The 26,206-nt window shown below is 40.5% G+C and overlaps 1 protein-coding gene across 1 annotated transcript in view; it reads right to left on the bottom strand.

Moving 5' to 3' along the window:
• Dpy19l4 (dpy-19-like 4 (C. elegans)) overlaps positions 1-22,532 on the bottom strand; it is a gene marked incomplete at its 5' end in the record, with an annotated part of 61,201 nt that extends 38,669 nt beyond the window's left edge. Inside the window, 7 exon segments of the mRNA XM_013512758.1 lie at positions 1,323-1,457; positions 4,040-4,163; positions 14,304-14,449; positions 14,556-14,677; positions 14,933-15,023; positions 18,761-18,885; positions 22,422-22,532. Coding sequence (XP_013368212.1) covers positions 1,323-1,457; positions 4,040-4,163; positions 14,304-14,449; positions 14,556-14,677; positions 14,933-15,023; positions 18,761-18,885; positions 22,422-22,532 — 854 coding nt within the window.
• Between the last annotated feature and the right edge of the window lie 3,674 nt (positions 22,533-26,206).

Genomic DNA, 26,206 nt, shown 5'->3' with positions numbered 1-26,206 from the left:
AAAAAAAAAAAAAAAAAAAAGAAAGAAGGAAAAAAGACCAAGAAAGGGAAAGCCAAGATAAAACATAGTGTTCAGCTGGAGAAAAGTCTAAGGGCAAAATATTAAAAGTGAAAAACCAAAGACAGAAAAGTATGTGTAAGAAGCCAGAGCCACGTAAAATCCGTCATTGTTAAGTCAGGACAGGAGCCGCCACAGCCACCTCCCCCCACCCCACCCCCGCGCCGCGGGCTGCTGGGTGGTGACCGGAAAGAGCATGGTGGAGACTCCGGGGTGCTGCCCCGCCCTGTTCCTGACTGCGGCTGGCTCCCTGGATGTGGCCCGCCATCCAAGGAACCCTGAGCACCAAAACCACCCTCTGCCTTCTGTCCTGTAACGCTGAGGCGGCGCGCCAGTGATCGGCTTCCTCAGCTGCTAAGTGTGGCCAATGGGAAATGCTTGGGGAGCTCAGGGCTGGGACAGGGAGGACAGCTTCCTCTTGCTTCCCGCTGGCAGGGCTCCTGCAAGCCCCCTCCAAGTGATACTTCTGCACCCAGCACAGCAAGTCCTTTGAAGCTCTGAATGCACGTATAGTTTTTCCAACACTTACAAAACCACCTTCATCACATGCTGAAGTCCAGAGACCCAGAACCAGCTGGCCAGCACTCTAGCCTCAGAGACCCGGGTCCCGGTTCTGAAGGGCTTTTCCTCTGAGCTCAGAGACACCAGCAACGCTCAGCAGCAGCCTCTCCTCAGAAGCCTGAGTTTCAGCTCCACGGGGGTCCCAGCTGTCGGTTTCTGCGCAGCAGTGATTTCCTTTTGTCCCCTCAGTAGTACTGGTGGTAGCTGCTTCCTGCAGGTGAGGCCTCTATGCTACTTCTAGACCCTTACTACCCTTTCAACTAATCACTGAATAAGTTAATGACTTTATACTTGGTTAACCAGTGTTTTTGTTTTGCTGGGAATTGAGCCAGTGCCTTGCACCTGACTACAATGCATTCTACCACTGAGCTACAGCCCCAGCTTGGCTGAATTCTCTCAGTTCAGCCAGGTGTGGTGGCCCTTGCCTATAATCCCAGTACTTGGGAGGCTGAGGGAGGAGGATCGCTGAGAGTTCAAGGCCAGCCCGGGCTACATAGTGAGTTGAAAGCTAGCTTGGGCTACACAGTGAGACCCTGTCTACAAAAAAGAAAAAGAAAAAGCCCTCTCAGTTCGAATACTTTTAATATTGGCAATCACCAGCTGAATATAGGGGGTGAGGAAACAGATGGACGGTTTTAAGATACAACACTAGAAAGCCACTTCTTTTCTGGATTCAAATATATCATTTCAAAACATTATAATACCTTGTCACCTTGCTCCACTGAAAAGACATTTAGCAGGAACAGAGATACTGCTTGAAGAAACAAGAGATAGTGGCTGTACTCCCACATCATCATAAAGGTGTAAGTTGAGGCGCTCATCAACAGGTAGCAAAACCTCTAGGGGAAAGCAAAGGGAGAAATTGAGTATCCGTAGCTTTATTACTATCAACAGTTATGAGGCTGTTACCTCTAAGCTGCAACTCTGTTACTGGGCCAACTTTAATCTATGTAACTCTTGCAACTGTTTTTAAATCACATAATTCCTATAAATCCTTACAAACAGTAAGATTTCAAGGCACACAACGACTTGCCCTTCAACATTGTATTGAAAATCTCAGAATGACAAAGGAAAAAAGACAGGGAAGAAAAAGAAAAGAAATTTCAATACAATTTTCCTTTGTCCCAAAAGAGAGAAAGTGTATTTATAGAACAAAATGGTGGCTTGGCTGGTGAGCTTTGTCAATGTGGAATAACTTCTTTCACTCTGTAAATACTACTGTATTTTTATTTCCATGGTGATTCATATTTTCCTAAAACCTACAATTTTTTTTTTTTTTTTGGTTTTTCTCCGGTAATGGGAACCGAACTCACGACCTTTCGCTTGCCAGGCAGGCGCTTTGCCGCTAAATCCCCAGCCCCTAAAACCTACAATTTAAAGCATCTGTTATTTCAAGTTATTCCTCAACCCTGTACTCTAGGTCGTTGCTCTTAACAAAACTATGGCCTTACCTTTCCTCAACACTTGTACTGTCAACCATATAAAATTCGTAGTTGTTTTCCTCTGCTAAATACTAAACACGGAGATTTCATTGCCCTTGCCTGAAATATGCATGGCTAAAATCAATTCCATCCTTCCAAATGACCCTTTAGGGGCTGGGGATTTAGCTCAGCGGCACAGCGCCTGCCTGGCAAGCACAAGGTCGTGAGTTCAATTCCCGGTACCGGAAAAAAATAAACAAACAAACAAAAAAATGACCCTTTAGTGAGTAACCACTGTCATGTAGCATATTTCCAACCACAGTTACTCCTTTCTATATGGATCTACTTTTTAAAATTCCCAGTTCTTCCATCAGCTGTGTCAAATGATCTCACTGTAACAGAACAGTGAATAAGAAGGGTAACAAAGGTCAGGCCAAGAAACCAGAGAACTGTGTTTTCTAGTGCTAAATCCTTCATCTCAGCTGACGATAATGATAAATTCCAGGGCCGGTAATATCTCAGCCATCACAAGAGAAATGAATTTTCCAGCAGCTTGAATAAGATTAAGACCACAGAACAAAATGTAAAAGTTGGCAAAATTCCATCAACTGGTCAGATACCAGCACTGCAAAGCGCAGAAGGGCTCCACACTGATAAAACACCTAAGCTTGTACTCTGCTTCTCACCACAGCTATACGTGCATATGGAGGTGTTTTTTCCTAAAATTTTCTTAGTCCATGTTTGCAGTACATAATGATTTCACCCATCAGGGGAGTTGGGACACGTGCCTAATACATCTGGGGGATTTTGGAGAAATGTGACAACATACTCAAAACACTAATTCCAAGAATTTTTCTCAAACTCCTCTTAAGAACATGCAGGAAAAGTAAGTTTTGAAGCTAGAAACATATTTGGAGAGTCAGCTAAGTTTTCCCTTCCCCTGAGCAAATGACAAAATATGTCATTTTTAAAAGTTCTTGTCCTTGGAATACTCCTCAGCAATGACAAAAAGCAAAGTTCAACTACATGCAGGAACTCAGATGGAACCCAGGGCATTCAGGTGGATGAAAGGGCTACTCTCAGCCTGTGACAGGTTATATACCACAATGATTCCATTCCTACAACTTTTCAAAGTAAGAAAAATGTATGACAGAAAGCAAATCAGGGGCACAGTGAAGGCCGTGAGTTCAATTCCTGGTACCAAAAAAAAAAAAAAAAGCAAGCAAATCAATGGTTGACAAAGGTTAGCTTTAGAGGGGGACTTGATTTATAAAGGGGTAACAGAGTTTGTAAGGACGGTAAAGTTTTATACTTTCATTTAATGATAGCCACTCAGATCTATAAATGTGATAAAACTCATACAACTAAGCTGGACATAGTGGTACATACCTGTAATCCCAGCGCCTCGGAGGCGGAGGTAGTAGGATTTTGAGTTCAAGGCTAGCTTGTGATACACAGTGACAGTGTACCTCAAAACAAAACAAAGCAAAAACAAAAACAACAACAAAAAAAAACTATGTATCCTTCCTCCCAAAAAAGGAGTGCATATAATAGCTCGGTGAAATCGAAAGGTCTGAAGCTAAAGTAACAAAAATATTATATTATTGTAAATTTTTATAACTTCCTGTGAATCTTAAAACTCATTCAAGATAAAAACAGAGAAGGGAGGGAAGGAAAGAAGAGTGAACATGATTGCAAGACTGGGGAGTTTTACTTTTGGAAAAATGTAAATTATAAGGTGGGCATGGTGGCACACACTTGTAATCCCAGCAGTCTGGGAAGCTGACACAAGAGGATCGTAAGTTTAAGCCCAACTTGTGCAACTTAGCGAGACCCTATCATTACATACGTATGTACACATACACATATATATGGTATCCTTTATTATGCAGTAACTAGGCTTCATCGAACCAAACTCAACATGACCAGCTTTAAGATTTGTACCACATTTGCAATATATGAGAATTAAGCGTGATGAATCAAACAGATTTGCATCTTACCTCTGCATAAGTATTTAAATTGCTTTTTAAATAGCCTGTAAGCGCAGCAACTTGGCATGCAAAATATGGCAGTGCCCAGTTTTCTCTTAAGGGAATGGAGTATTCAATTCTTGTTGTATCTATCCTAAAATAAACCACAGATGAACAGCAAAAGCAAGACATTATATTTCTGTAACACTACCCTTTTCAAAGCACTTCTACACCACCTCGTTGTTCTCTCTAACAGTCCTGTGAGGCAGCCACAGTCCGAGCCGCTGCCATGGATACAGCATCACGAGCCAATTACCAAGAACCGCCCGCCCCCCGAAGCAGGTGCAGAGCTGCCGGGCTCTACGTGGTCAGGATCTGTGAAGGGCGCACCGTTCCTGCTCAGGGTAGCCAGGATTGCCGCTCCCACCCTCCCTCCCCTTAGCCAGGTGTCTAGCCTTCCCTTGAACACAGCTGCACTGCAGAATTAGCAGCCTGGCAGACTCAAAGTTCCCGCTCCCCTTCACAAAAGGAATATGGAGACCAGAGACATGATGTAACCTGGTCAGGGTCATACAGATAATAGGTGGTACAATGGGATTAGATTGTGTATCTCTGCCATCTAATTTAATAATCTTTTCAGTCAACAGGTCACACTCAGAATTAACTCTATAGGAGCCTTTTATCTGCGCATTTGTCTAAAGGCCTTTGAAAATTCTTGAAAGCACAAGTACAGAACTGGGGGATTCTCCCACACAATTTGTAGGCTCCTCCTGAATTTCTCAATTTCCAGTGAGCAGCTACTATGTCCCATGCATCTCCTCACACTGCACTGTCATTACAGCTCGTCTCTTACACTCAAAGACTATTTCACACACAAAAGCAAAGGTGTTACTATTTTCTTAAAATGTACGAGAACTGCTCCGTAACTCTCCTAGGGCTTGTGTGTATGTGGTTTACTGAGTGGCCAAGGGAAACACATCTCATACTGTTATCAGTGTAAGTAAACTCCACTTCCAGTCACAGTGCTCGTGAGCCACCGGGTTGTTCGCAAGTAATCAAAACTACAAATACTAAGTCATCACCGGCTAAGAAGCTATAGCTATATGGGCAATAAATCCAGACAAATCACAGCCAAATAAAAAACCATACTAGCCAGGAACAGCCCATAATCCTGGCACCAGCTGAGGCAGGAGGGCAGCCAAGTCCAAACCATCTGAGCAATTTAGCTCGTCTCCTGAATGAATGAATGAATCAATGAATGAACAAACGAACGGGGACACAGCTCAGTGCACGGGCCCTGGGTTCTACCCCGGGTACGGGGAGTAAAAGAAAAAGAAAGACAAGAAAAGAATAAAAGTTACCTCAAAAAAAATACTTCAAACTTTATAAAGCCATGAAAACCAACAAAAAAATACTTCTGAGAAGCAACTAAGGAAAAATTACATTAGAAACTACATATAAAACCCTTTAAGAGCTAATAATCTTCTCCAATTTCTGTCTCATTCACCCTTCCTATCCTCACATCCAGCTTTTATTTTTTCTCAGCATAGCACAAAGTACCTTCATATGTTAGTCATCTATAGCCTTTGCTAGATTTTACATTTCTGCCTATTTTTGGTTGAGCACAACCGTTCGGTAGCTCAGCAAAATAAGACAAAAGGTCTACTTAGGAAGAAACAGACAAGAACACGGTAGAAAAAAGAGTAACAGGGGCTGGGGATTCAGCTCAGCAGCAGAGCACCTGCCTGGCAAGCGCAAGGTAGTGAGTTCAATTCCCAGTACTGGAAACGCCACCCGCGCCCCCAAAAAAGAAAAAAGAACAACAATGGAACTTTACTGAAATTTTTCCTATTGATATTCCACTGCACTATAAGACACTCAGGTGTTTGTTCTCTATGTAAACATCTTACGTACTCAGGCCTGGGAATGGAGCTCAGAAGTAAAACACCTCACTAGCATACACCAGGCCCTGGATTCCATCCCTAGCATCATACACACATACACATAATCATAATTCATGAATGAATTTTTATTTTGCCTTTTAAATTGGCATTTTGCATGTTCTTTTGAAAAGGGATTAAATTCAGGGCCTCATACATTGTAGACAAGTGCTCTACCACTGAGCTACGTCCCTAGCACTTATTTTTTTTTGAGATAAGGTCTTGAGCTGGGTGTGGTGGCGCACTCCTGTAATCCTAGCACTTGGGAGGCTGAGGCAGGAGGATCACTGTGAGTTTGAGACCAGTCTGAATTGCATGGTGAAACCTTGTCTCAAAAAAAGTTGGGGCGGGGGGTGGGGGAGGAGATAAGGTCTCAGTAAGTTGCCCAGGCTGGCCTTGAACTTGCAGTTCTCTTGCCTCAGCTTCTGCAGTAGCTGGGGTTACAAGCATAGACCACCACAATGGCCATACTTACTCATTTTTAAAAAATCATTGCTGTATAAGACCAGTACTTTGTCACAGAAATACTAGAAAATGATGCAAGGGAAAAAAATCTTTCTAAGCATGCCAGTAATCCCAGCACTTGGGAGGCTGAGGCAGGAGGATCACTGTGAGTTTAAGGCTAGCCTAGACTACAAAGTGAGTTCAAGGCCAGCCTGAATTACACAATGAAACCCTGTCTCAAAAAGACAAAAAAAAAATTCTTTTTAAACACTTATTATCTCATCCACTCAGAGACCATGACTGTTAAATTTTCCTCCATAGGTTAGCCTACAATATAAAGACAAAAATAAAAGGCAGTGAGACTGGAAGTAAAACTGCTGTTTATCACAGATAATACTACATGTATTAGAACCCCCTAGAGAATCTATTAAAAAAAAACTAGTAAAACTCTTAAATTCTGCTAAGCTGAGGGATACAAAATCGATGCACAAAACTCAACTGTTTTATATGCTGTCACATTCTCACTTGTATCAAATACCCATAAGCAAATGTAGACAGGTGTGTAGATCTCTACACTGAAATATAAAACATTGCAAGGAAGATAGCCAGAAATAAATGGGAAGATAAAGCACATTTTACATATCACAGAGTGAAAGACTCAATATTGTTAACATGCCCACCCTCCCCAATTTACTCTAGAGACACTATATCTTAATCAAAATGTAAAAACAAGTTTTCTTGCAAAAGAAACTAAACTGTAAAATTCATCTGGAAGTGAAAAAAATCTACTGCCACAGTAATCTGGAAAAAGGAGAACAGCGGTTCTAACTTTTTTTTATGCTCTGCATTTAAGCTTTACTAAAAAGTAATGGTTACCAATACAGAATGGCTCTGGAATTAGAATACAGAAATCAGTGGAACAAAACAACCCAAAGACTAGGAAGAAACCCCCACAGTCAGAGTTAGCTCATTTTTAGCCAAAGTGCTGAATCAAGGCTGGGCTTGGTGGCACACGTCCGTAATCCCAGCTACTCAAGAGGCTGAGGCAGAAGGACCATAAATTCAAGGCCAGCCTGGGCAATTTAGCAAGATTCTGTCTGAAAATAAAAAAATCAAGAAGGTCTGAGAACGGAGCTCAGCATTCCTCAGGGGTCAATCCCCAGTGCGGCAGAGGAGTGTGCTAGGTCAAAACTGTGGTAAAAAGAAAGTCTTCTTAAAAAATAATGCTGGTAGAGCAGGCTATCTACATGAAAAATGAATGTTAACTGTTCTCTCAAATCATACATAAAACTTAACTTTAATTAATTAATTATTTAGTCTAAAAGCCAAAACATAGGAAATTGATAAAAACATAGGAAAATAATATCCTTGGAGTAAAAGATTTCTTGCACAGGACACAAAAAGCTTTAGTTGTAAAAGAAACACTTGCTGATTAGAAGACATCATTAAGGAAATAAAAGGCCTGGGGTGAAGCTCACAAGTGTAGTAGTTGCCTAGTACGCAGAGGTCCTGGGTTCAATCCCTTCTACAGGGGAAAACAAAGACAATGTCACCAAGATTAGTAAGCTCTCCGGGTGTAACTTTGTTTTCATTTTAATGATATTTAAAACATCATCATATAAGCACACTCTCCAGCCACCTCTGAACTCAGTGCCGCCAGAGTTTCTGGGCTTGCTTTCGCATTTGCGTTCATTATTTAGCTGGGAACTCAGTCCTAGTGCTTTAACTGCTTGGGCTAAGCAGGAAAAAAAAGACACACTGACACACTAAAAATAAAACAATCTCCTGATCACTGAGCTGATCACTGAAAAGCTTTTTTTAGTGCACTGAACAAAGCAAGATGACGGGAACTGAGGCATTCAGAGCACCCTCTTGCTCTGGCACGGCATTCACACTGCCAGCAGCAATCTAGTCTCAGGAAAACAGCACTTTCCAGTTAAATTAATATCGTAATGGCTCATCGCTTTATTAGTAAATTGGTTTCAGCTTTAGAGTAGCACAAGCTCCTTTTGCTCTAGTTTGCTTTAATTTTCTGTCCCCCCTCCCTCCTCTTTCTTTCCTTTCCCTTTCTTCACACTGCTGAGGACGGAACCCAGAGCCTTTTCACACCAGGAAAGGAGTACAGTACAGAGCTACACCTGAAGCACGCTACCCAAATCAACATGCACAATCCATGAGAACAGCTTAAATCGTGCGTACACACACACGTGCGGTGCTAAGGAATCCAGGGCTTGCATGTGCTGGCCAAGTGTTCCACCACAGTCTCAGCACATAAATTACCGAAGTTTCAAGTATACACAACGAAAGTATAAGGAACACCGAGTTACATGACATATGTAAAGCAATTTGGCATGCCAGTGTACGTATAACATGTAAAAATTGAAAACCAATTATACAAATCAACATGATTATTTTTCCCTTACACTGATATGTTATAATTTATGTAACCATTCTCCAGTATCTGGTAGATCTAAGTTTTTTTATCACTACAAATAACTTTGTATTTTTTTGTTTGTTTGTTTTGTTTTTTTGTTTTTTTTCCCCGTACCAGGAATTGAACTCATGACCTTGCGCTTGCCAGGCAGGCGCTGTGCCACTGAGCTAAATCCCCAGCCCCTGTATTATTTATTGTATTATACTGAATCATTATAAACAATATGTTTTTTTTTTTCCGATACTGGGAATCGAACTCATGACCTTGCACTTGCCAGGCAGGCGCTGTGCCACTGAGCTAAACCCCCAGCACCATTATAAACAATATTACAATAAATAAATTCAAGTAATGAACTCTATCTTTTTGGATTACTTCCTTGGAAATAATCCTTCCAGTGATCAGTTCAGAATTCCTGAGGAAAACTGCAACCTAAAATTGAACACTGCTGCATCCTGAAATTTCTTTGAATTTTCTAGTATAGCTACACCTTTCAAGTTAAATAAACAGGACCTATTTTATAACCCTGTATCCCATTCTGGCGTTAAAGAACAAGTAACACAAAACACCATTAAAGACAGTCGTAATAATCACAACATAGGGCCAGGGGTATAGCTTAGCGGCACAATGCCTGCCTGGTAAGTACAAGGTCCTGAGTTCGATTCCCAGTACCAAAACAAATCATAATGTAGCTGGTGTAGTCTGAACACGGTTTGCATCCCCCAATATTTTATAGGAAACCGGTCTGAAGGATGGCAGTACAGGGAGGTGGTTTGGACCTTTAAGAGGTGGGGCCTAATGAGAGGACCTGGGGTCCACTGGGACATGCTTTCAAGAGACTGTGGACTGGCTGGCTCTGCGACCTTGCCGGCGACATGACCTTACTCCAACATGGATCCCACCACTGCCATCTGCTGTTGCACCCACCAAACCACCCCAGCCAGGACTGAGCCGGTATAGGCGCCATGCCTTCTCCAGAACCGAGCCCAGACAGGTGCCACGCTCTTGAATCTTCAACACTACGAGCTACATGGGCTGGGCTGGGGATACAGCTCAGCTGCAGAAGCGCCTGCCTGGCAAGCACAAGGTCCTGAGTTTGATTCCTGGTACCAAAAAAAAAAAACAAACAAACCTATGAGCTACATAAATTTCTTTTTCTTTATAAGACCGTGTCAGGTATTTTGTTATAAAATAATGGAATTATTTCAGTATCTTTTTATGATTTTCTAAGTAATCATATATAAATATAAACTCTAAAGCTGACAAATAAAAAGCATATTCTTTCATGGCACTGAAATATATTTTAGCCAGGCATGGTGGCACACACCTGTAATCCCAGCACTTACGAGGCTGAGGCAGGAGGATCGTTGCAAGTTTGAGACCAGCGTGGGCTACAAAGTGAGCTGAAGACCAGACTGAACTGCATAGTGAGACCCTGTCTCAAAAAATAAGTCAATAAAAATAAAATTTGTTTTATAGCACAAAATATATACAAATAAAATATAAACAAAAAGGGGCTGGGGATTTAGCTCAGCGGCACAGCACCTGCCTGGGAAGCACAAAGTTGTGAGTTCGATTTTCGGTACAGGAGACAAACAAACAAAAAAAAGGGGGGGGAGGGAGAGAGGAGAAGAGGAGGTAAAAAGTATTAAGAGTTTCAGAGTACCAACTCTCTGTGATAAGGGTAATCACTATATGCAGCAAACATGTACTACTATTTTAACATATAAACAAAAAGAAAATACATTTTTAAAAACTTACTTGTTAAGATATTTTAATTATGAAATACACATTTTAGAAATGTGTCAGGTCACTTTTTTTACTTCATCCCTATTCCAGCTCTACAGGATAAACTAGGGACATTAAATAAGGCAACTGGACTTGTTTGTTTTATTCCTCATAATTTTCACAAGGACTTCTAAACTATTCTATTCGGGGGTTGGGGGTTTAGCTCAGCGGCACAGCACCTGCCTGGCAAGTGCAAGGTTGTGAGTTTGATTCCTGGTACCGAAAAATAAATAAATAAATAAATAAAATAAATAAATAAATAAACTATTCTATTTAACACAGAGGTTTCTGGGGATTTTTCTGTTGTTGTTTTTTGAGACAGGGTCTTGCTATGTAGTTCAGGCTGGCCTTGAACTCACTTTGTAGCCTAGGCTGGCCTTGACCTCACAGTGATCCTCCTGCTTCAGGCTCCTGAGTACTGGGATTACAAGTGTGCACCACGGCACCTAGCCTAGGCCTCTATTTTAAGTAGAGCAAATGATCTTGTTTTGTACTAAACAGAGTTTTCCTCCAAGAAGCAAGAGCTTCCAGACTTAGTCTATGAGTACTGTCATAAATTTCCATGGTATCATTAAATTTCTAAAAAAAAAAAAAAAAAAAATCACAGAATTATAGAACTCTATAAAGTAACTCAGTACTTTCTAATAGGTACTTTTTAACATAAGAAACCGTCTTAGGCCCCTAGTACCCATTCTTTACTAAAAGGAACCAAAGCTCCAAAGAGAAATGGCCAATTCCAAATCTTCTACCAGGAATGTACATAACGAGAAATGGTCAATTCCAAGTCTTCTACCAGGAATGTACATAACCTGCTGACCTTGTTGAGCAAGTAGACAAGAACACTTTTAAAAGACTGACGAAGCTGTATCAAGAGAACTCAGGAGACAGCCTGCAAGTACTTCTATGAACCAAACTTGTGACAAATCTGAGCAACAAAAAGAACACTGGAGGTAATGAATTGCATCCCACTAAATCAATGAAAATCCCTAAGTACAGAAAGATGCTTTAAAAAAATAAAAAAAAGGAAGCCAGAAACAAAGATTTTTGTAACTACCTGAAACAATTATTAAAATAATCTCTTTGCAAACTGATAAAGTGAAATTAAGCGTTTGTCCTCACATCATAATAGTTAACCAGAATGTAACAAAGGTGCTAGGCGTTGTGGTGCATGTCTGTAATCTCAGCACTCAGGAAGCTGAGGCAGGAGTTCAAGGCCAACCTGGGCTACATAGTGAGACACTAACTTGAAAAACCAGAAAGAATCTACTTTTGGAGAATAAAGAATACAGCTAGGGGCTGGGGACTGAGCTCTGCGGCACAGTGCCTGCCTGGCAAGCGTGAGGTCGTGAGTTTGATTCCCAGTACCGGAAGAATACAGCTTAATAAAAACAAAAATTATAAACCTTAATGAAACTGCTACTTCATGCAAAGATTATCAACTGGCTTTACAACCTGTAGGCAGGTATTCAGGGCAAACAGGACATTCATTTGGTGCCAAAAAATACCACATAAATTATTTTCTAGACATAAGGAAGAAACACACTTAACCATTCAACGGCAAGATCAGACAGACCTCTTTAAAACTAGTAGTCAATCTCAGCTTCACTAGGGGTGGATCACTGAAATAGCATCATCACTTTTAACATTGTGGATAGAACATGAAAAATCATCATCTACAATATATTCTAATCTGAATTATTTATTCTTGAAATTTCCAGACTGCAGAAACATGCAATATAATGGTAAAAGCTAAATGACACAAAAAGGATACAAGGAAAGAAATCGAAAAGGTTAGGATTTCCATAGGACAGCTAACCTCACCTCTTAAAAATAGGGACAAAGTACGCTTAACAGGAATTAAGGAAAATATCAGCCAGATGCAGTATGTCGTCCTGGATTCATTGCTGGTTTTGATAAACCAAGTATCTAGGGTATTTCAGGTTAGCCAGGGAAAATGTAGTAAGGACTAAGCACACATAAGATAAAAAAAAGTGGGCTGCAGGTGTACCACAGTGGAAGAGTACATGACCACTAGGTTGAGCCTCTGGGTTCAATCTCTAGCACAAAAAAAATTAAAAAGATAAAAATTTATTGACATAAAAGAAGGAGAAACTACGATATAAGGAATCAGCACAGGCTGGACATATTGGTGCATTCTTACAATATCAGCTATTCAAGAGGTTAAGGCAGTAGCCTCCAGAATCCAAGGCTAGCTTAGGGAACTCAGCTTGAGACACTGTTTCAAAATAAAATTTAGAAAGGGTTAGTGATCTAGCTCAGTAGGAGAATGCTTGCCTAGTATGAGTTCAATCCCCAACACTATTCAAAAGAAAAAGAAGAAAAGAAACAAGCAGCGCCACCACCCCTCCAAAATATTCTCAAAGGAACAGCTCCTAATGCTACATCTTAGTACCTTAAAAGCATATTTTTCACCTGGCAACTGCCTAAAGAAAAGAAAATATGTAATAAAAGAAATGTTGCATTTCTAAAAATGTAATCATATTAAGTGATATGTGGGAGGAGTGCTATAGGGGTGGAGCATGTCTATCACAGAAGAGATAAACTGCCAGGTGTGGTGGCAGACACTTGTAATCCCAGCACTTTGAACACTGAGGCAGGAGGATCGTAACTTTAGGCCATGTCTGGGCAATCATAGTGACTCTGCAAGACCCTGTTTCAAAATTTTTTAAAAAGAGGGGATTGGAGACTTAGCTCAGTGGTAGAGCACTTGCCTAGCAAGTGTGAGGCCCTAGGTTCAGTCTTTAGCACTAAATGATTAAAAAATAAAGAAAGAATTAAAAAAGGGTTGCAGATGTAGCTCAGTGGAAAGGCCTTGGGTTTAATCCCCAGTGCTCCAAAGTAAGTTTATGACACTGACCAATCCCAGGAAGCTTTGATGGCACGTCTCTGACCAGCCTTCCATTTCAGAGAAGCCCCAACCCCTACTCTCTTTTAACTTCTACTATCGAATATCAAAGGAGATGAGTTTATTAATTCAAAGTGTGCTTTATACATTAATGTAGAGTCCTTATCTATGGTGGTTAATTCAGTAGTGATATATCTGATGCTTTCTGCTTTTCGAGAAGCTGTATCAATCTTAAATACAAGGAAAAAGAGGTATAGTCAAGTATCTCACTGTACTATACTTGTAAAAGAGATACAAAACTGGTATATTACCTTGCAACAATTGCACAACAAATGCTAAAAAATGTAGTGGCATAAAACATAGAAATATATTATCTCACAAAGGCCAGTGGAGTTGCACTAAGCTAAAACTGAGGTACTAGCCAGGACTTTGATTCTCATCCAGATCCAGTGTGTGCTAGGTAAGTGCTGGGGTACTCTTGTCAGTTCACTGGTTATTGGCAGAATTCATTTCCTCCTTACTTCAAGCCAGCAGTAGGCCAGTAAATTCCTCTCATGCTTTGATTTCTCTGACTTTCCCTGGATAACACCTACAGAAAGCACTCTGCTTTTGAGCACTCATGTAGTTAGATCAGGCCCCCCGGGTAATCTTTCCGTATTAAGGTAAACTGTGTTACATCGTATGATACAGCTTAATCACAGGTATGATATCTCAGCAGACTCACAGGTTTGGGGATTTGGTTGGGGGATCTTGGGGGTGGGAATATTTTCAGAACTGACTACTAAAACCACAAAAAATTGTTAACTATCAATTAAAATACTTTACCTGTTAATAATGAACCATGCAACAGTAAGCATTCCTGCTAGCCATGTTCCACTCATAAGCCAACTTGTAACAAATAAAGCAGTAACATATATTCCTTGCAATCCAAAAACAATGCCAATATAGAAATACACAGGCTCAATAATCTCCTAAATGGAAAAAAGAAAGGGGGTGATAATAGGGCGACATTAAACAATTTGAGGATTCATAAGTATGTGAGAAAATAGATAATGAAGTCTAAAGAAAAATACATACACTGCTACCAGTTGCTTGATATAAAACGCTGGCAATAAGTTCTGGATAAAGCGACATTTGCTGCACTGCATTTATAGTCTTCAGAGATACAGTTTTGTTATTGTGGGTGAGCTCGTAGACGCCTAAAGACAGATTTTTCTCCAGATTATTTATTCTGCTTTTCAACAATTAAATAAGCATGTTATTCATTAGCCACCAAATATACTATTAAGATCCCAAAAGACAATGCTCCATGCCTCCTTTTTCCAATTTTTTATCAAGTATGATAGAAGTATTTACTCTCTGCGAAAAAGCTCCGCATTCTAAGACTCCAATTTTGAAGAACAACATTTTATTCTCGAAAAATACTGTGGCAAATACAACTATGATTATCATACCTCTCTCAAAGGAAGGTGCTTTTAACATATCTTTATAATAGGAATAATAAACAGCACTGTCACCCTGAAATGTGATTTCCCGTTCAAGTTCCTAAAATAAAACGAAATGAGTAAATACCAGTATTTTAATTTCAGCTATAACCTTTCTTTTCCCTCCCCACCTTCCAAATTAACATATTTACCCTTTTATTTAAAGACATGTTTGAATCTTCTTTAATCTGTAGTAGCCATATTAATGAGGTTAATTTTTTTAATAATCTAGCAATCATTTGGGCTGCAAATAAATTATAATTCATAAATCAACTGTTTTCTAAATAAGGAAAATTCAAAAGGAAAACCAAAAGAATGTCCTAAAAAATAGCAACAATAATAAGGCAAGTAATGACAGCTGAAGTGTCACAAGTCCATAATAAAAGAGACAAGAAGAAAGTAGTATTTTCTATTACTATTCTATGTCCCTGTGTGTCCTGAACAGCAAATCCTTAATTCACACTTAAGAGCAGCGAACACTGGGGCTGGGGATTTAGCTCAGCGGCACAGCACCTGCCTGGCAAGTGCGCGGTCATGAGTTTGATTCCCAGTACCGGAAAAAAACCAAAAGAGTAGCGAATACCATACTTAATCAGTGCTTTTCAAATCAAATTCCAGAAATACAACCCAAACTAAACATTCCTAGAATTAGGCTACTGGGAACCAAGAATGTAGCAGTTAAAAACATTAGCATGCGTTACACTTTTTATGCTGAAGCAGACTTTCATGAGTCTACAATCTGAACAAGGGATATTCAATCTGTAATTACCAATTAATACAAAAACAAAAGCTAATGGGGCAGTTTTTCTAAAGTCTGGACTTCCTAAGATGTTAATGGGTGTTACTTAGAGTTTTGTAGTTAAGTTTTGAGAAAGGCTGAATTAAACAAAATTAAATGAGTTCTTTTTGGGGGCTGGGGATTTAGCCCAGCAGCAAAGCACCTACCTGGCAAGCGCAAGGTCGTGAGTTCGGTTCCCGGTACCAGAGAAAAACCAAAAAATAAAAAAATAAAAAAAATTTTAAAATAAATGAGTTCTTTTATTGCAGAACTTTTCAAGAGTTTCAGTCTATATTATGCACTGCGAATGTGTAAGAGGAAGTCTTTCTCCAAGTCTACTTAATTGATGACTCCTTTTTTCCCCACTGAGTTTGCTATGGTTTAGATGTTTGTGTCCCCCTAAATTCAGTGCTGAAACCTAATCCCCAATGTAATAGTATTTGGAAGTGGGGCATTTGAGAGTTAATTAAGTCATAAAGGCAAAGCCCTCGTGATCAGGGTTAGCACCCTTAAAAGAGAGGCCCTGAAAAAAAAAGAAAAAAAAAAAGAGGCCCTAGAAAGATCAAAGGTCCCCAAAAGACCCCCTGCCCCTTCTGCAGGGAAGACACAGCAAGAAGATGGCTTGCTATGACCCAAGAAGTGGGTCTTCACCACAACTCAAGTTGCTGGTGCCTTATCCTTGACTTCCAGCCAGGGTATTTTGTTATAGCAAGTTAAGTGAACTAAGAGCTTATTAACTAAATAAATTACTTTAAAATCATTTTTAAATGGAAACAGATTTGTTTCTTTCCAGGATTTTAAAAATTAAACTCTCAACCAGTGCTTCTTAAATTTGCTGTGCATACGAAATAACTAGAGACCTTATAAAAATATGGATTCTGGCCGGGCATGGTAGTGCACGCCCATAATTCCAGTACTCGGGAGGCTAAGGCAAGAGGATCACCATGAGTCTGAGGCCAGCCTGGGCTACACAGTGCATCACATAGCAAGACCTTAGCTTAAACAAAACAAAACAAAACAAAACGGTGGATTTTGATCCTAAGCGGGATTGGGGCATGTCAGAATCTGCAATTGTGAACATACGCCCAGGCAGGATGCTCTTGGCCCATACATGATACTTTCAAGCCCAAGGGGCTTGATGAATTTCATTCATATTCTCAAACCTTTGGTTTTTCTCAGTTCACTTGCTCTCTCCCAACCTAAAAATCTGAGGGGAGGGTATGTTTTGGAACACATACAACTGGTTTTGAGAACACCCATCCCTCTATCTATCCTATCTACCTATCTATCTTTTTTTTAGTACTAGGGACCAAACCCAGAACTTCATTCATGCTGGGCAAGCGCTCTATCACTGAGACACACCCCAGCCCTCTCCTGACATGTATAAGGAAAAGCCTATGCTACAGTAATATTTAAATCAATGCATGTGCAGCTAGTAATTATTCAGTTAAGTGTTTGATGGTGATATATAAATCAACAGCTAGAAACATTTAGTCACCTTCACTACTTGCTCAAAATTAGACACAATGACAACCCAGTCTGAGCTCAATACTTTAAAAATTCTGTAAGTCAAGTGACCTTTAAAAGCAAACTTAAGTGACTAAAGAGTTCATGGAATACACACAATTTAAAATCAAACATTAAACAGTAATATGAGAGCTGGGCGAGGTGGTGCATGCCGGTAATCCCAGTACTTGGGAGACTGAGGCAGGAGGATCACTGTGAGTTTGAGGCCAGCCTGAACTATACAATGAGTTTAAGATCACCCTGAACTACATAATGAGACCCTGTCTCCAAAACAAAACAAAAACCAAAACACTCAGTAATATGAAGTAACATCTTAATGAATACTATGTTCTGCCTATTAATCTTTTCCAACCCCTCAAATTCTAAATTCTAATCACATAATCTAAACATTAAGGGGGCTGGGGATTTAGCTCAGCGGCACAGCGTCTGCCTGACAAGTGTGACGTCATGAGTTTGATTCCCAGTACCGGAAAAAAAAAAAACAAAATAAATAAATAAATAAATAAACATTAAAAGTTTTTTTTTTTTGTCTTTTTGAGACAGGGTCTCAGTTCAGGCTGGCCTTGAGCTCACTTTGTAGACCAGGCTGGTCTCAAACTCACAACAATCCTCCTGCCTCAGCCTCCTGAGTGCTGGGATTACAGGCATGCGCCACCACACCCGGCTTAAACATTAAAATATTTTAATGCTGAAATGTCCAGATTGTTTCTGAATTATGAGCTACAAGAACTACTACAAGGTTGACTAACTCCATTAACATTTCACTGTTACTCAAAGTCTCTGGGATTTAGCTTGACCTGACTGCAATGATCCTGAGACACAACCACCATAATTACTCCCCACATAGTTTCCCAGCATACAATTAGTATTCACAGTTTCCCAGCATACAATTAGTATTCATAGTTTCCCAGATACAATCAGCTGATACAATTAGAGTGGTACGTGAGGCTTTACAACCTGGGCCCTGGCATTGTCAGCGCCAGGAATGTGCCTAACATCCTTGAAACGAGCTTGAGGTAAACCAGGTATATTCTGGCTTGGATAAAGTCACGTTTACCCTGAAAATTATATAAGCCCCCTACCCCTTCTGATCCAAATCACAAAAATTTACCTGTCTTGTGCCACCCAAGACATGTATCTGCCCTAAGTCCCCCAACAAACTGTACTCAGTCGCAATGCTGGGTCTGTGTGCCTCTTTCTTTGGTCTCACATCACCTGCAGCCAGTTCTTATCCACTAAGACCAGATTTTTCCAAAACAGTCTCAAAAAAATTAACTGTACAGGAGAGTACCCTCCTAGTACTCTGTGAAGTACCCTGTTACATATCTCAAGGTTGACCCTGCGACTGTAAAAAAGCTGCCATAGCGTTTTGTTTCTAAGAGCCGTAAATAAGAACGTACTTGTCATATATATTTTTCCCTAGAAAACACACTAGTCAAATTAGTTTTAAATACTAAATCACCTTTCATATGCTCAAAATTCTTTGTACTTACCTGCCTGCTGGAAAACCAGAACTTCCGTTCATGATATGCAGATAAGTAGAAAGCATACATCATACCACTAGTAACTGCAGCCAGACAGCCAATGAAAATCTTTGCAAAGCGCTGAAATAATACATCTGAAAAAGTATATTAAAAGTAACCAAAAGGTAGTATGTATTCTAGAGGTGATGAGATGAAAATGGCATTTGAACTCAATAAATAGTTTCTTCCCCAAAACCCATTACCTTAGTCTAATCATGGAAAGAACATCAGATGAATCCCAACTAAGAGGCAACCTACAATCTATCTGACTGGTACTCCTCAAAGCTGTCAGAGTCAGCAAAATAAGAAGTCTGAGAACTGTCAGAGGCAAGGGAGCCTAAGAAAATGTGACAACTCATCGCCCCAGGCTGCAGTGGCCCCAGGAGTGACAGCTGCTTTGTACTGTGACACTTAAGATTCTCAGTCTATTGCAGTGAGGCTATTTCTTTGGAAAAGCTCTCTCGGGCCCCAGGAGGCAAACACTGTGACTCAAGAATTGGTCCTTTCCATCTTCAAGTTAATGAAATAAGCCAGGAACTGATTTATATTCATATTTATATTTGCCTTACAAACTCTGGGATGTTTGTCACCTTTACTGTAATTCTGTTAGTCGCTACATTACTTCCAACCAACTCTATTTCTCCTTACCTTAAAAAAAAAAAGGAACGTAGTATCTTTTATGGGATCCAGAAAAAGGACATTAGATAAAAACTAAAGAAATCTGAGTAAAGTAGTTAATAACTATGTATCAAAAGCAGCTCGTTAACTGTAACCAATGTATCACACAAGCGTAAAATGTCAATAAAGGGAACTCTATGAAGGGGAGAGCTTAACATGGCAATTCTGTACTAGCTGTTCAATTCTATGTCATTCAAAATGGTTCTAAAAGTCTATAGTCTACAAGACAAAAAAGTTCTGGACGTCTGTTTCACAACAAGGTAAATATGTTTAACACTATAGAACTATACATTTAAAAATGGTTAAGATGGTTAAAGAAAGTAATACCTGTTCATTTTTTTATCCATTGATTTTAAAAACTAGCCAAATATGATGTTCAATATCAAAGGTATGTTGGCCATAGTAGCACACACTTGCAATCCCAGCACTCTGGGAGGCTGAGGCAAAAAGACTACAAATGTAAGTCCAGCTTGAACAGCTTAGCTACTTAGTGAAACCATCTGAAATGTTTTTGTTTTGTTTTTTTAAGACAGAGTCTCACTATGTCGTTCAGGCTGGTCTTGAACTCACTACGTGGCCCCACTATGGTCTCAAACCTGTGGCAATCCTCCTATCTCAGCTTCTTGAGTGCTGAGATTACAGGTGTATGTTACCATGCCAAGCCTGGTTTAAATTTTTTAAAAAGGGCTGGGGATATAGCTCTGTGAAAGCTCTGCATTCAATAAGAAAGAAAGAAAAGGGCTGGGGAAGTAGCTCAGCGGCACAAGTGCCTGCCTAGCAAGCACAAGGTCCTGAGTTCAATTCCCAGTACCTAAAAAAGCAAACGAACACAGAAAGAAAGAACAACAAGACAGAGAGAGAAAGACAGACAGGAAAACGAGGGGAGGGGTAAATAAATAAATATGGTAAATATCAGAACAGTGATGGTCTTCAAGTGTAGGGAAAATCTTCCAGTAAGGGGTACAATGAAATTGTCTTGGGTAATGAAAATATTCCATAGCTTGTTTTGGCTATATTGAATGTCAAAATGCATTTATTCAAACATCTAAGATTCTTTTTTTTTTTCTGTCTTTTTGAGACAGGGTCTCACTATGTAGTTCAGGCTAGCCTTGAGTTCACTTTGTAGCCCAGGCTGGCCTCAAACTTTAGCATATAAATTTTCTGTTGGCTTTTTACCTTAACTCCAGTCAGCTCTAGTCCCAACAATTACACCTACAAGTTTTTTTTAGGTATGTCTCTTAAGAGCCTCATTACATATAATTTGAACTTACCAAACTTGTGTAAGCCAATTGTCTCAGTTCTTTTACTAAATTTTATGTCCATTTAAAAGGATTTAATAGGAAATACCTTCTTCATATATCTATTTTAACAAATCTTGCCATAACCAGGCCCTTACTTTGGTTAATGTTCTGATACTCATATTAACCTTTGTAACTGAAAGTATTTCTTGATTTTGGTTTATTGCAGTCTTTTTTTGCATTTTGAGACAAGATCTCATTGGGAGACAATTTTGGAAGCTTGTGCTTTGTTTATTATAGTACCTCGCCCCATAGATCTTTTCCTTTTACTGGTTTTGTTTTGAATTACTTGCTATGATAAATCAGCTATCAATACAACTGTATCCTGGGATCTCTGAGTCCTTCCCGTGTGTCACTGAACATGGGAGTGGCATGGGATCAGAGTCAATCAGAGCTGGCCCTGGTGTATATAAGGTGACCTCAGGCTTCAAGACTCAAGTTATGAGAAGACTGCCTTTAGAGCAGAGAAGGGAATGAGTGTATTTTGTCTGAGAGAAGCGAGTAAATATTCATGACCAGCCGGGCGTGGTGGCGCATGCCTGTAATCCCACCACTCAGGAGGCTGAGGCAGGCGGATCATTGCAAGTTAGAGACCAGCCTGGGCTACAAAGTGAGCTCAAGCCCAGCCTGAACTGCATAGCGAGACCCTGTCTCAAAAAGACCAAAAAAAAAAAAAAATTCATGACCACAGGACAGAGGGTAGCAGACTCTATCATTACTCCCAACTACTTTCTCTTTCTCTGTAGAGGGATTATAGGGGCTGGGATGTAGCTCGGTGGTATAGTATAAGTTTAGCACGCACACAATGCTAGGTTAGATCCTCTGCATGACAAAGTAATAAACAAATAAATAAAAATAATATGCATTTCTGCCCACTACCATGTGACCTGAAAGGCTTTCATGTAACCAGACAACATGTCTGCATCCCAGGGCCTGGACCAACTTCGACTTGCTTGGGCTGACAGGAGGGGAGGACAAGTGACGGTGTACCAGCTCCGCTGAAACTGAAGGGGCATGGTAGGGTTCTGCCTACCTCCTGCTCTTTTCCTCTACTCAAGAAAAAATTGTTCCAAACCAAAGCTGTTCCTTTATAACACATAAAGCTACATCAGCTATCTGTGCCCACAACATGTGGTACACATCAGAAATAAAGGTCTGCTATAAGGCAGTGAGGTTTAGTGGTTGCTTGCTCATGGACACACAACTGAATAAATTTGAAAATATGGTCATGTATTTTAAAGTATTAAAACATTCTCTCTTTTTTTTTTTTTATAGACAAGGTCATATACTGTAGTTTAAGCTGGCCTTAAACTAAATAGCTCAGCCTGACTTCAACCTCATAGTGATTCTCTTGCCTCAGCCTCCCCAGTGCTGGGAGATTAAATGCATGGGACACCACACCCATCCAAAATATACTTTGTAGCATAACTATTTTTGTAGTAATAGTAAAACTTCAAATCTAATTTACAGCCAGGCATGGTGGTGCACACCCATAATCCCAGCACTCAGGTGGCTGAGGGCAGGAGGATTGTTCCAAGTTCAAGACCAGCCTGGGCTACAAAGTGAACTGAAGGCCAGTCTGACATGCATAGGGAGACCCTGTCTCAAAAAGCCAAATAAATAAATAAATAAAATTTTAAAAAAATCTAACTTACATTTTGGAGTTCTTTCAGGAACTGGAGTGTCACTGATTTTCTCTTCTTTGGCAGATTCCTTATTTTCTGAAGACTTTGGCTTTTTTCTTTGGCGTAATTCTACAGTTGGTCCTTAAAATATTTAAGACATTATTGTAAAATGTGTCAATAGTCAGTATCCCAAGTTCATTAACTATTATATTAAATCAGAAATCATACTGAAACCAATTAGTATGAAAGGTAACTTTTCTCATCATTATATTAGCACCCCCTGCATATTGGCTTTTTTTTTTCCGGTACCGGGAATTGAACTCACGACCTCCTGCTTGCCAGGCAGGCGCTGTGCTGCTGAGCTAAATCCCCAGCACCCTGCATACTGTCTTTAGTACAAAAAAAGTTAGTATAGGCTTTACCCCCCTCCTTGTTTTGAGAGTTCTATACTGAGACGCTTTTTTTTGGGGGGGGGAGACAGGTCTTGTTTTGCAGTTGAAGCTGGCCTTGAACTCATTTTGCAATCCAGGCTGGCCTCAAACTCTCAGGAACCCTCCTGCCTCAGCCTCTCCAGTGCTGGGACTACAGGTACAGGCTTATTCCAAGGTAAGTAAATTTTTTCCAGAATGACTGGGGGACAAGGTATTATTTAGTTCATTATTAAATGCATCATTTATGCATTAATAATTTTTTAAAAATAAAAATACTATTGATCATTTCTATTAATTGTGCATTTTTCAAAAATAATTCTGAAATAATCCCAGTACTCAGAAGGCTGAGGCAGGAGATCGCCATGAGTTCAAGGCCAGCGTGCACTATACAGTGAGCCTCTGTCTCAGACAAAACAAATCCTGAAAGTTCTGCAGTTTCACATGCTGTGGCATCAATAGCACTGTACAATTTTATTGAACTTGATGTAGAAAATAAACTGAACTTATAAAGAGCCCCTAAAATATGTGAGAAACTCTTAGAAAATTTTCCTAATGTTAGGCTACCTTTCTATCTCCAATAAAAAAATACAATGCACAAGTTACTTCCAAATTACTAACGTGAATTCCAAATTAAACAAGAATTTACTATAGATAACGTAACTACTCTTCCCCCTAACTTCATTGTCGTGTGTGTTAAATGCCTACAGTCTAAGTTCAGAATGTCTCAGTCAAGCTTATAACAAGGTCCAAGAATTGGTCTCCGGTAGGGGTGGAAGACAGTTTTTCTTGTCTCTTAGTGATGATTCAGCAACGAAATGTGAATCTAAATAAATTAATCAAAAAAGGAGAAATGAATCAGCTATGGCTGCTATTGATCAGATGGATGGTTCTCTAGCTTTACTGTGAAAAATGAACAAAACAAATGTATTTTTAGCCAGGGATATAGCTCAGTGGCACAAGCACCTGCCTAACAAGCGCAAGGTCCTGAGTGTGAGTCCCATTACCAAAAAAAAAAAATGTATTTTTAAAACTTGATGGCAAATTCATAGGTTCACTAAAATATCTTTAAACACTAGCATGGTAAGAATAAAACTGTACAATTAGTATATTTTATCCACTTCTACACTACCAATTGTTTCACAGTCAGGGTAAATAGCAAAGTCAGTAAAATGATATTAGTGTATGAAAAGCCACACCTTGGAGTTTGTACATTTTTGCATACAAATTTGGGTCAATTAATAGGTAACACTACACTCCTTTTCCACCATGCGCTTTTAATTTTCCCTTGCTCTGAGGTATGCCAAAAGACAGAAGTAGTCAACAAAAATGAGTATTTATATAAAATAAAATAAAGCCTTCAAAAGCAAGTAAGAGTGGCCAGGCGTGGTGGCTCACACCTGTAATCCCAGCACTCAGGAGGCTGAGGCAGAAGGATCGTTGCGAGTTCAGGACCAGCCTGGGCTACAAAGTGAGTTCAAGGCCAGCCTGAACTGCATAGCGAGACCCTGTCTCAAAAAGACAAAAACAAAAAAACAAAAGCAAGTAAGCATTTTAAAAGTTTATTTTAAACGAATACAAGAGGAAACTATAACCACGGTTAACTTATTAGGTATACCTGCACAATTAAACACATTAACTGTATTAGACATAATCTAATGGGATACTTTAATAAGGCTGCTTAAAGCTGACAACAGTTACTGAACGTTTGATGCGGGACTAATGGGCTAGCTAGCTAGTTAGGTCTTTTCCACCAAACAGTCTAAATATATACATTAAGACAAAGATAAACTGGGAAGGGAATACTTACATAATAATGATCTTTGACAGGTGGGGGGTAACTCAATGGCAGAGCACATACCTAGCCTGCACAAAACCCGGAGTTCACTCTCCAGCACTCTCCCCAACGAGTGTTCTTACAAAAAAACCTATCGTTTTTTCCTTTTTTCTGTTGCTGGGCATGGTGGCGCACGCCTGTAATCCCAGCACTCGGGAGGCTGCAGCAGGTGGATCTGTGCAAGTCTGAGGCTAGCCTGGGCTACATAGTTCAAGGACAACCTGAACTACCTAGTGAGATTCTGTCTCAAAAAAATAAAAAAAAGATACAGTCCATTGTGGCACGTCATATCTATTTAAACAGGCATAGCTGTAATCTCCTAAATAACTTTTTTGTATGATGCACAGTATTCGACACTTTTAGTATTACCCTATTTTTTCATGTTTTAAATTACGCATGAACGTACTTATGGGAATATACAAGTCAGTCAACCAACTTCCGTAGATCTGCAACTAGTTAACAAGCAAAACATAAAAGTATTTCAAATAATATACTGCAACTGCAGATAAAACCAAGGAAACAAATGGAATTACAGTCTTCCCTTATCAACTACATATAACTGGTTTTGAAGTTGCTTTTTGGTTTTTCTTTTTGTCTTTTTGAGACAGGCTCTCGCTATGCAATTCAGGCTGGCCTTGAGCTTGCTTTGCAGCCCAGATTGGTCTCAAACTTGGACCGATCCCCCTGCCTCAGCCTCCCGACTGCTGGGATTACAGGCGTGCGCCATCACACCGGCTTGAAGCTGTTTTTAGCAAACTGTCTTACATTTTTATTAGATTTAAAACAGATACGTCCAGGAAAAGGAGGAATGTATAATAGGTGCAGGGCAGAAAGTCACAGAATAATGAACACTTCTTTCTTGTTTTTTAAAACATCGCTTTCCACGGAACCCTTCAAACTCCCTTCCTGCACTGTAGCTTCAAAATGACTTAAACTTGACTTAAGTCAATTCACTAGCACACGCACAACTGCACTCAAAGCAAAAAGTCTTACTTTCCATCAGAATGCAAAAACCTAACTGCTCTGTCAAGCGACTCACCACACCTATCCGTTCCCAGAACTGGCAGAGAGAGGTACACAACTGTGTTTTATGAAGTTGCTGGGCCATGAAAATGTCTCGCGGCCGCCCAATCGCCTCTCATGACAAGTACCGCCGCAGGAACTCGTTCTCGGCGCCGGCCTGGAGGGAGCGCGCAGAGCCCTCTCTGCGCCCCGAAACGACTCCCACGCCGCGCGCCCGGCCGGCACGCCCCGCACCCCCGCCAGCGCGGCCTCCTCCGCTCTCCGCGTTTCACGCCGCCCACGCGCGAAACACGTTCTCCCCGAGTCCCCGCCTGTGTGTCCCGACGGCCCGCGCTCCTCCCCCCCGCGCCCGTTGGAAGCCACCGCCTCCGGCGCGCGCTCAGAAAGGCGGGGGCGTTCGGTTAAACCACCACGTTCATCGCGCGCGTCCCCGACACGCACCCGCACCCCAACGACGCCTCTCCGCGCGCTCGCGCTGCGGGGCGCCTGCGCTCGGCCACTCCCCCCGCGCCTCTCTCCCGCTCCCA

The sequence above is a fragment of the Chinchilla lanigera genome, unplaced genomic scaffold (genome assembly GCF_000276665.1).
Source record: "Chinchilla lanigera isolate Chin_1 unplaced genomic scaffold, ChiLan1.0 scaffold00016, whole genome shotgun sequence".
Lineage (NCBI taxonomy): Eukaryota > Metazoa > Chordata > Mammalia > Rodentia > Chinchillidae > Chinchilla > Chinchilla lanigera.
Note: the sequence above shows the minus strand (reverse complement) of the source record. Positions and strands in the feature narration are given on the sequence as shown.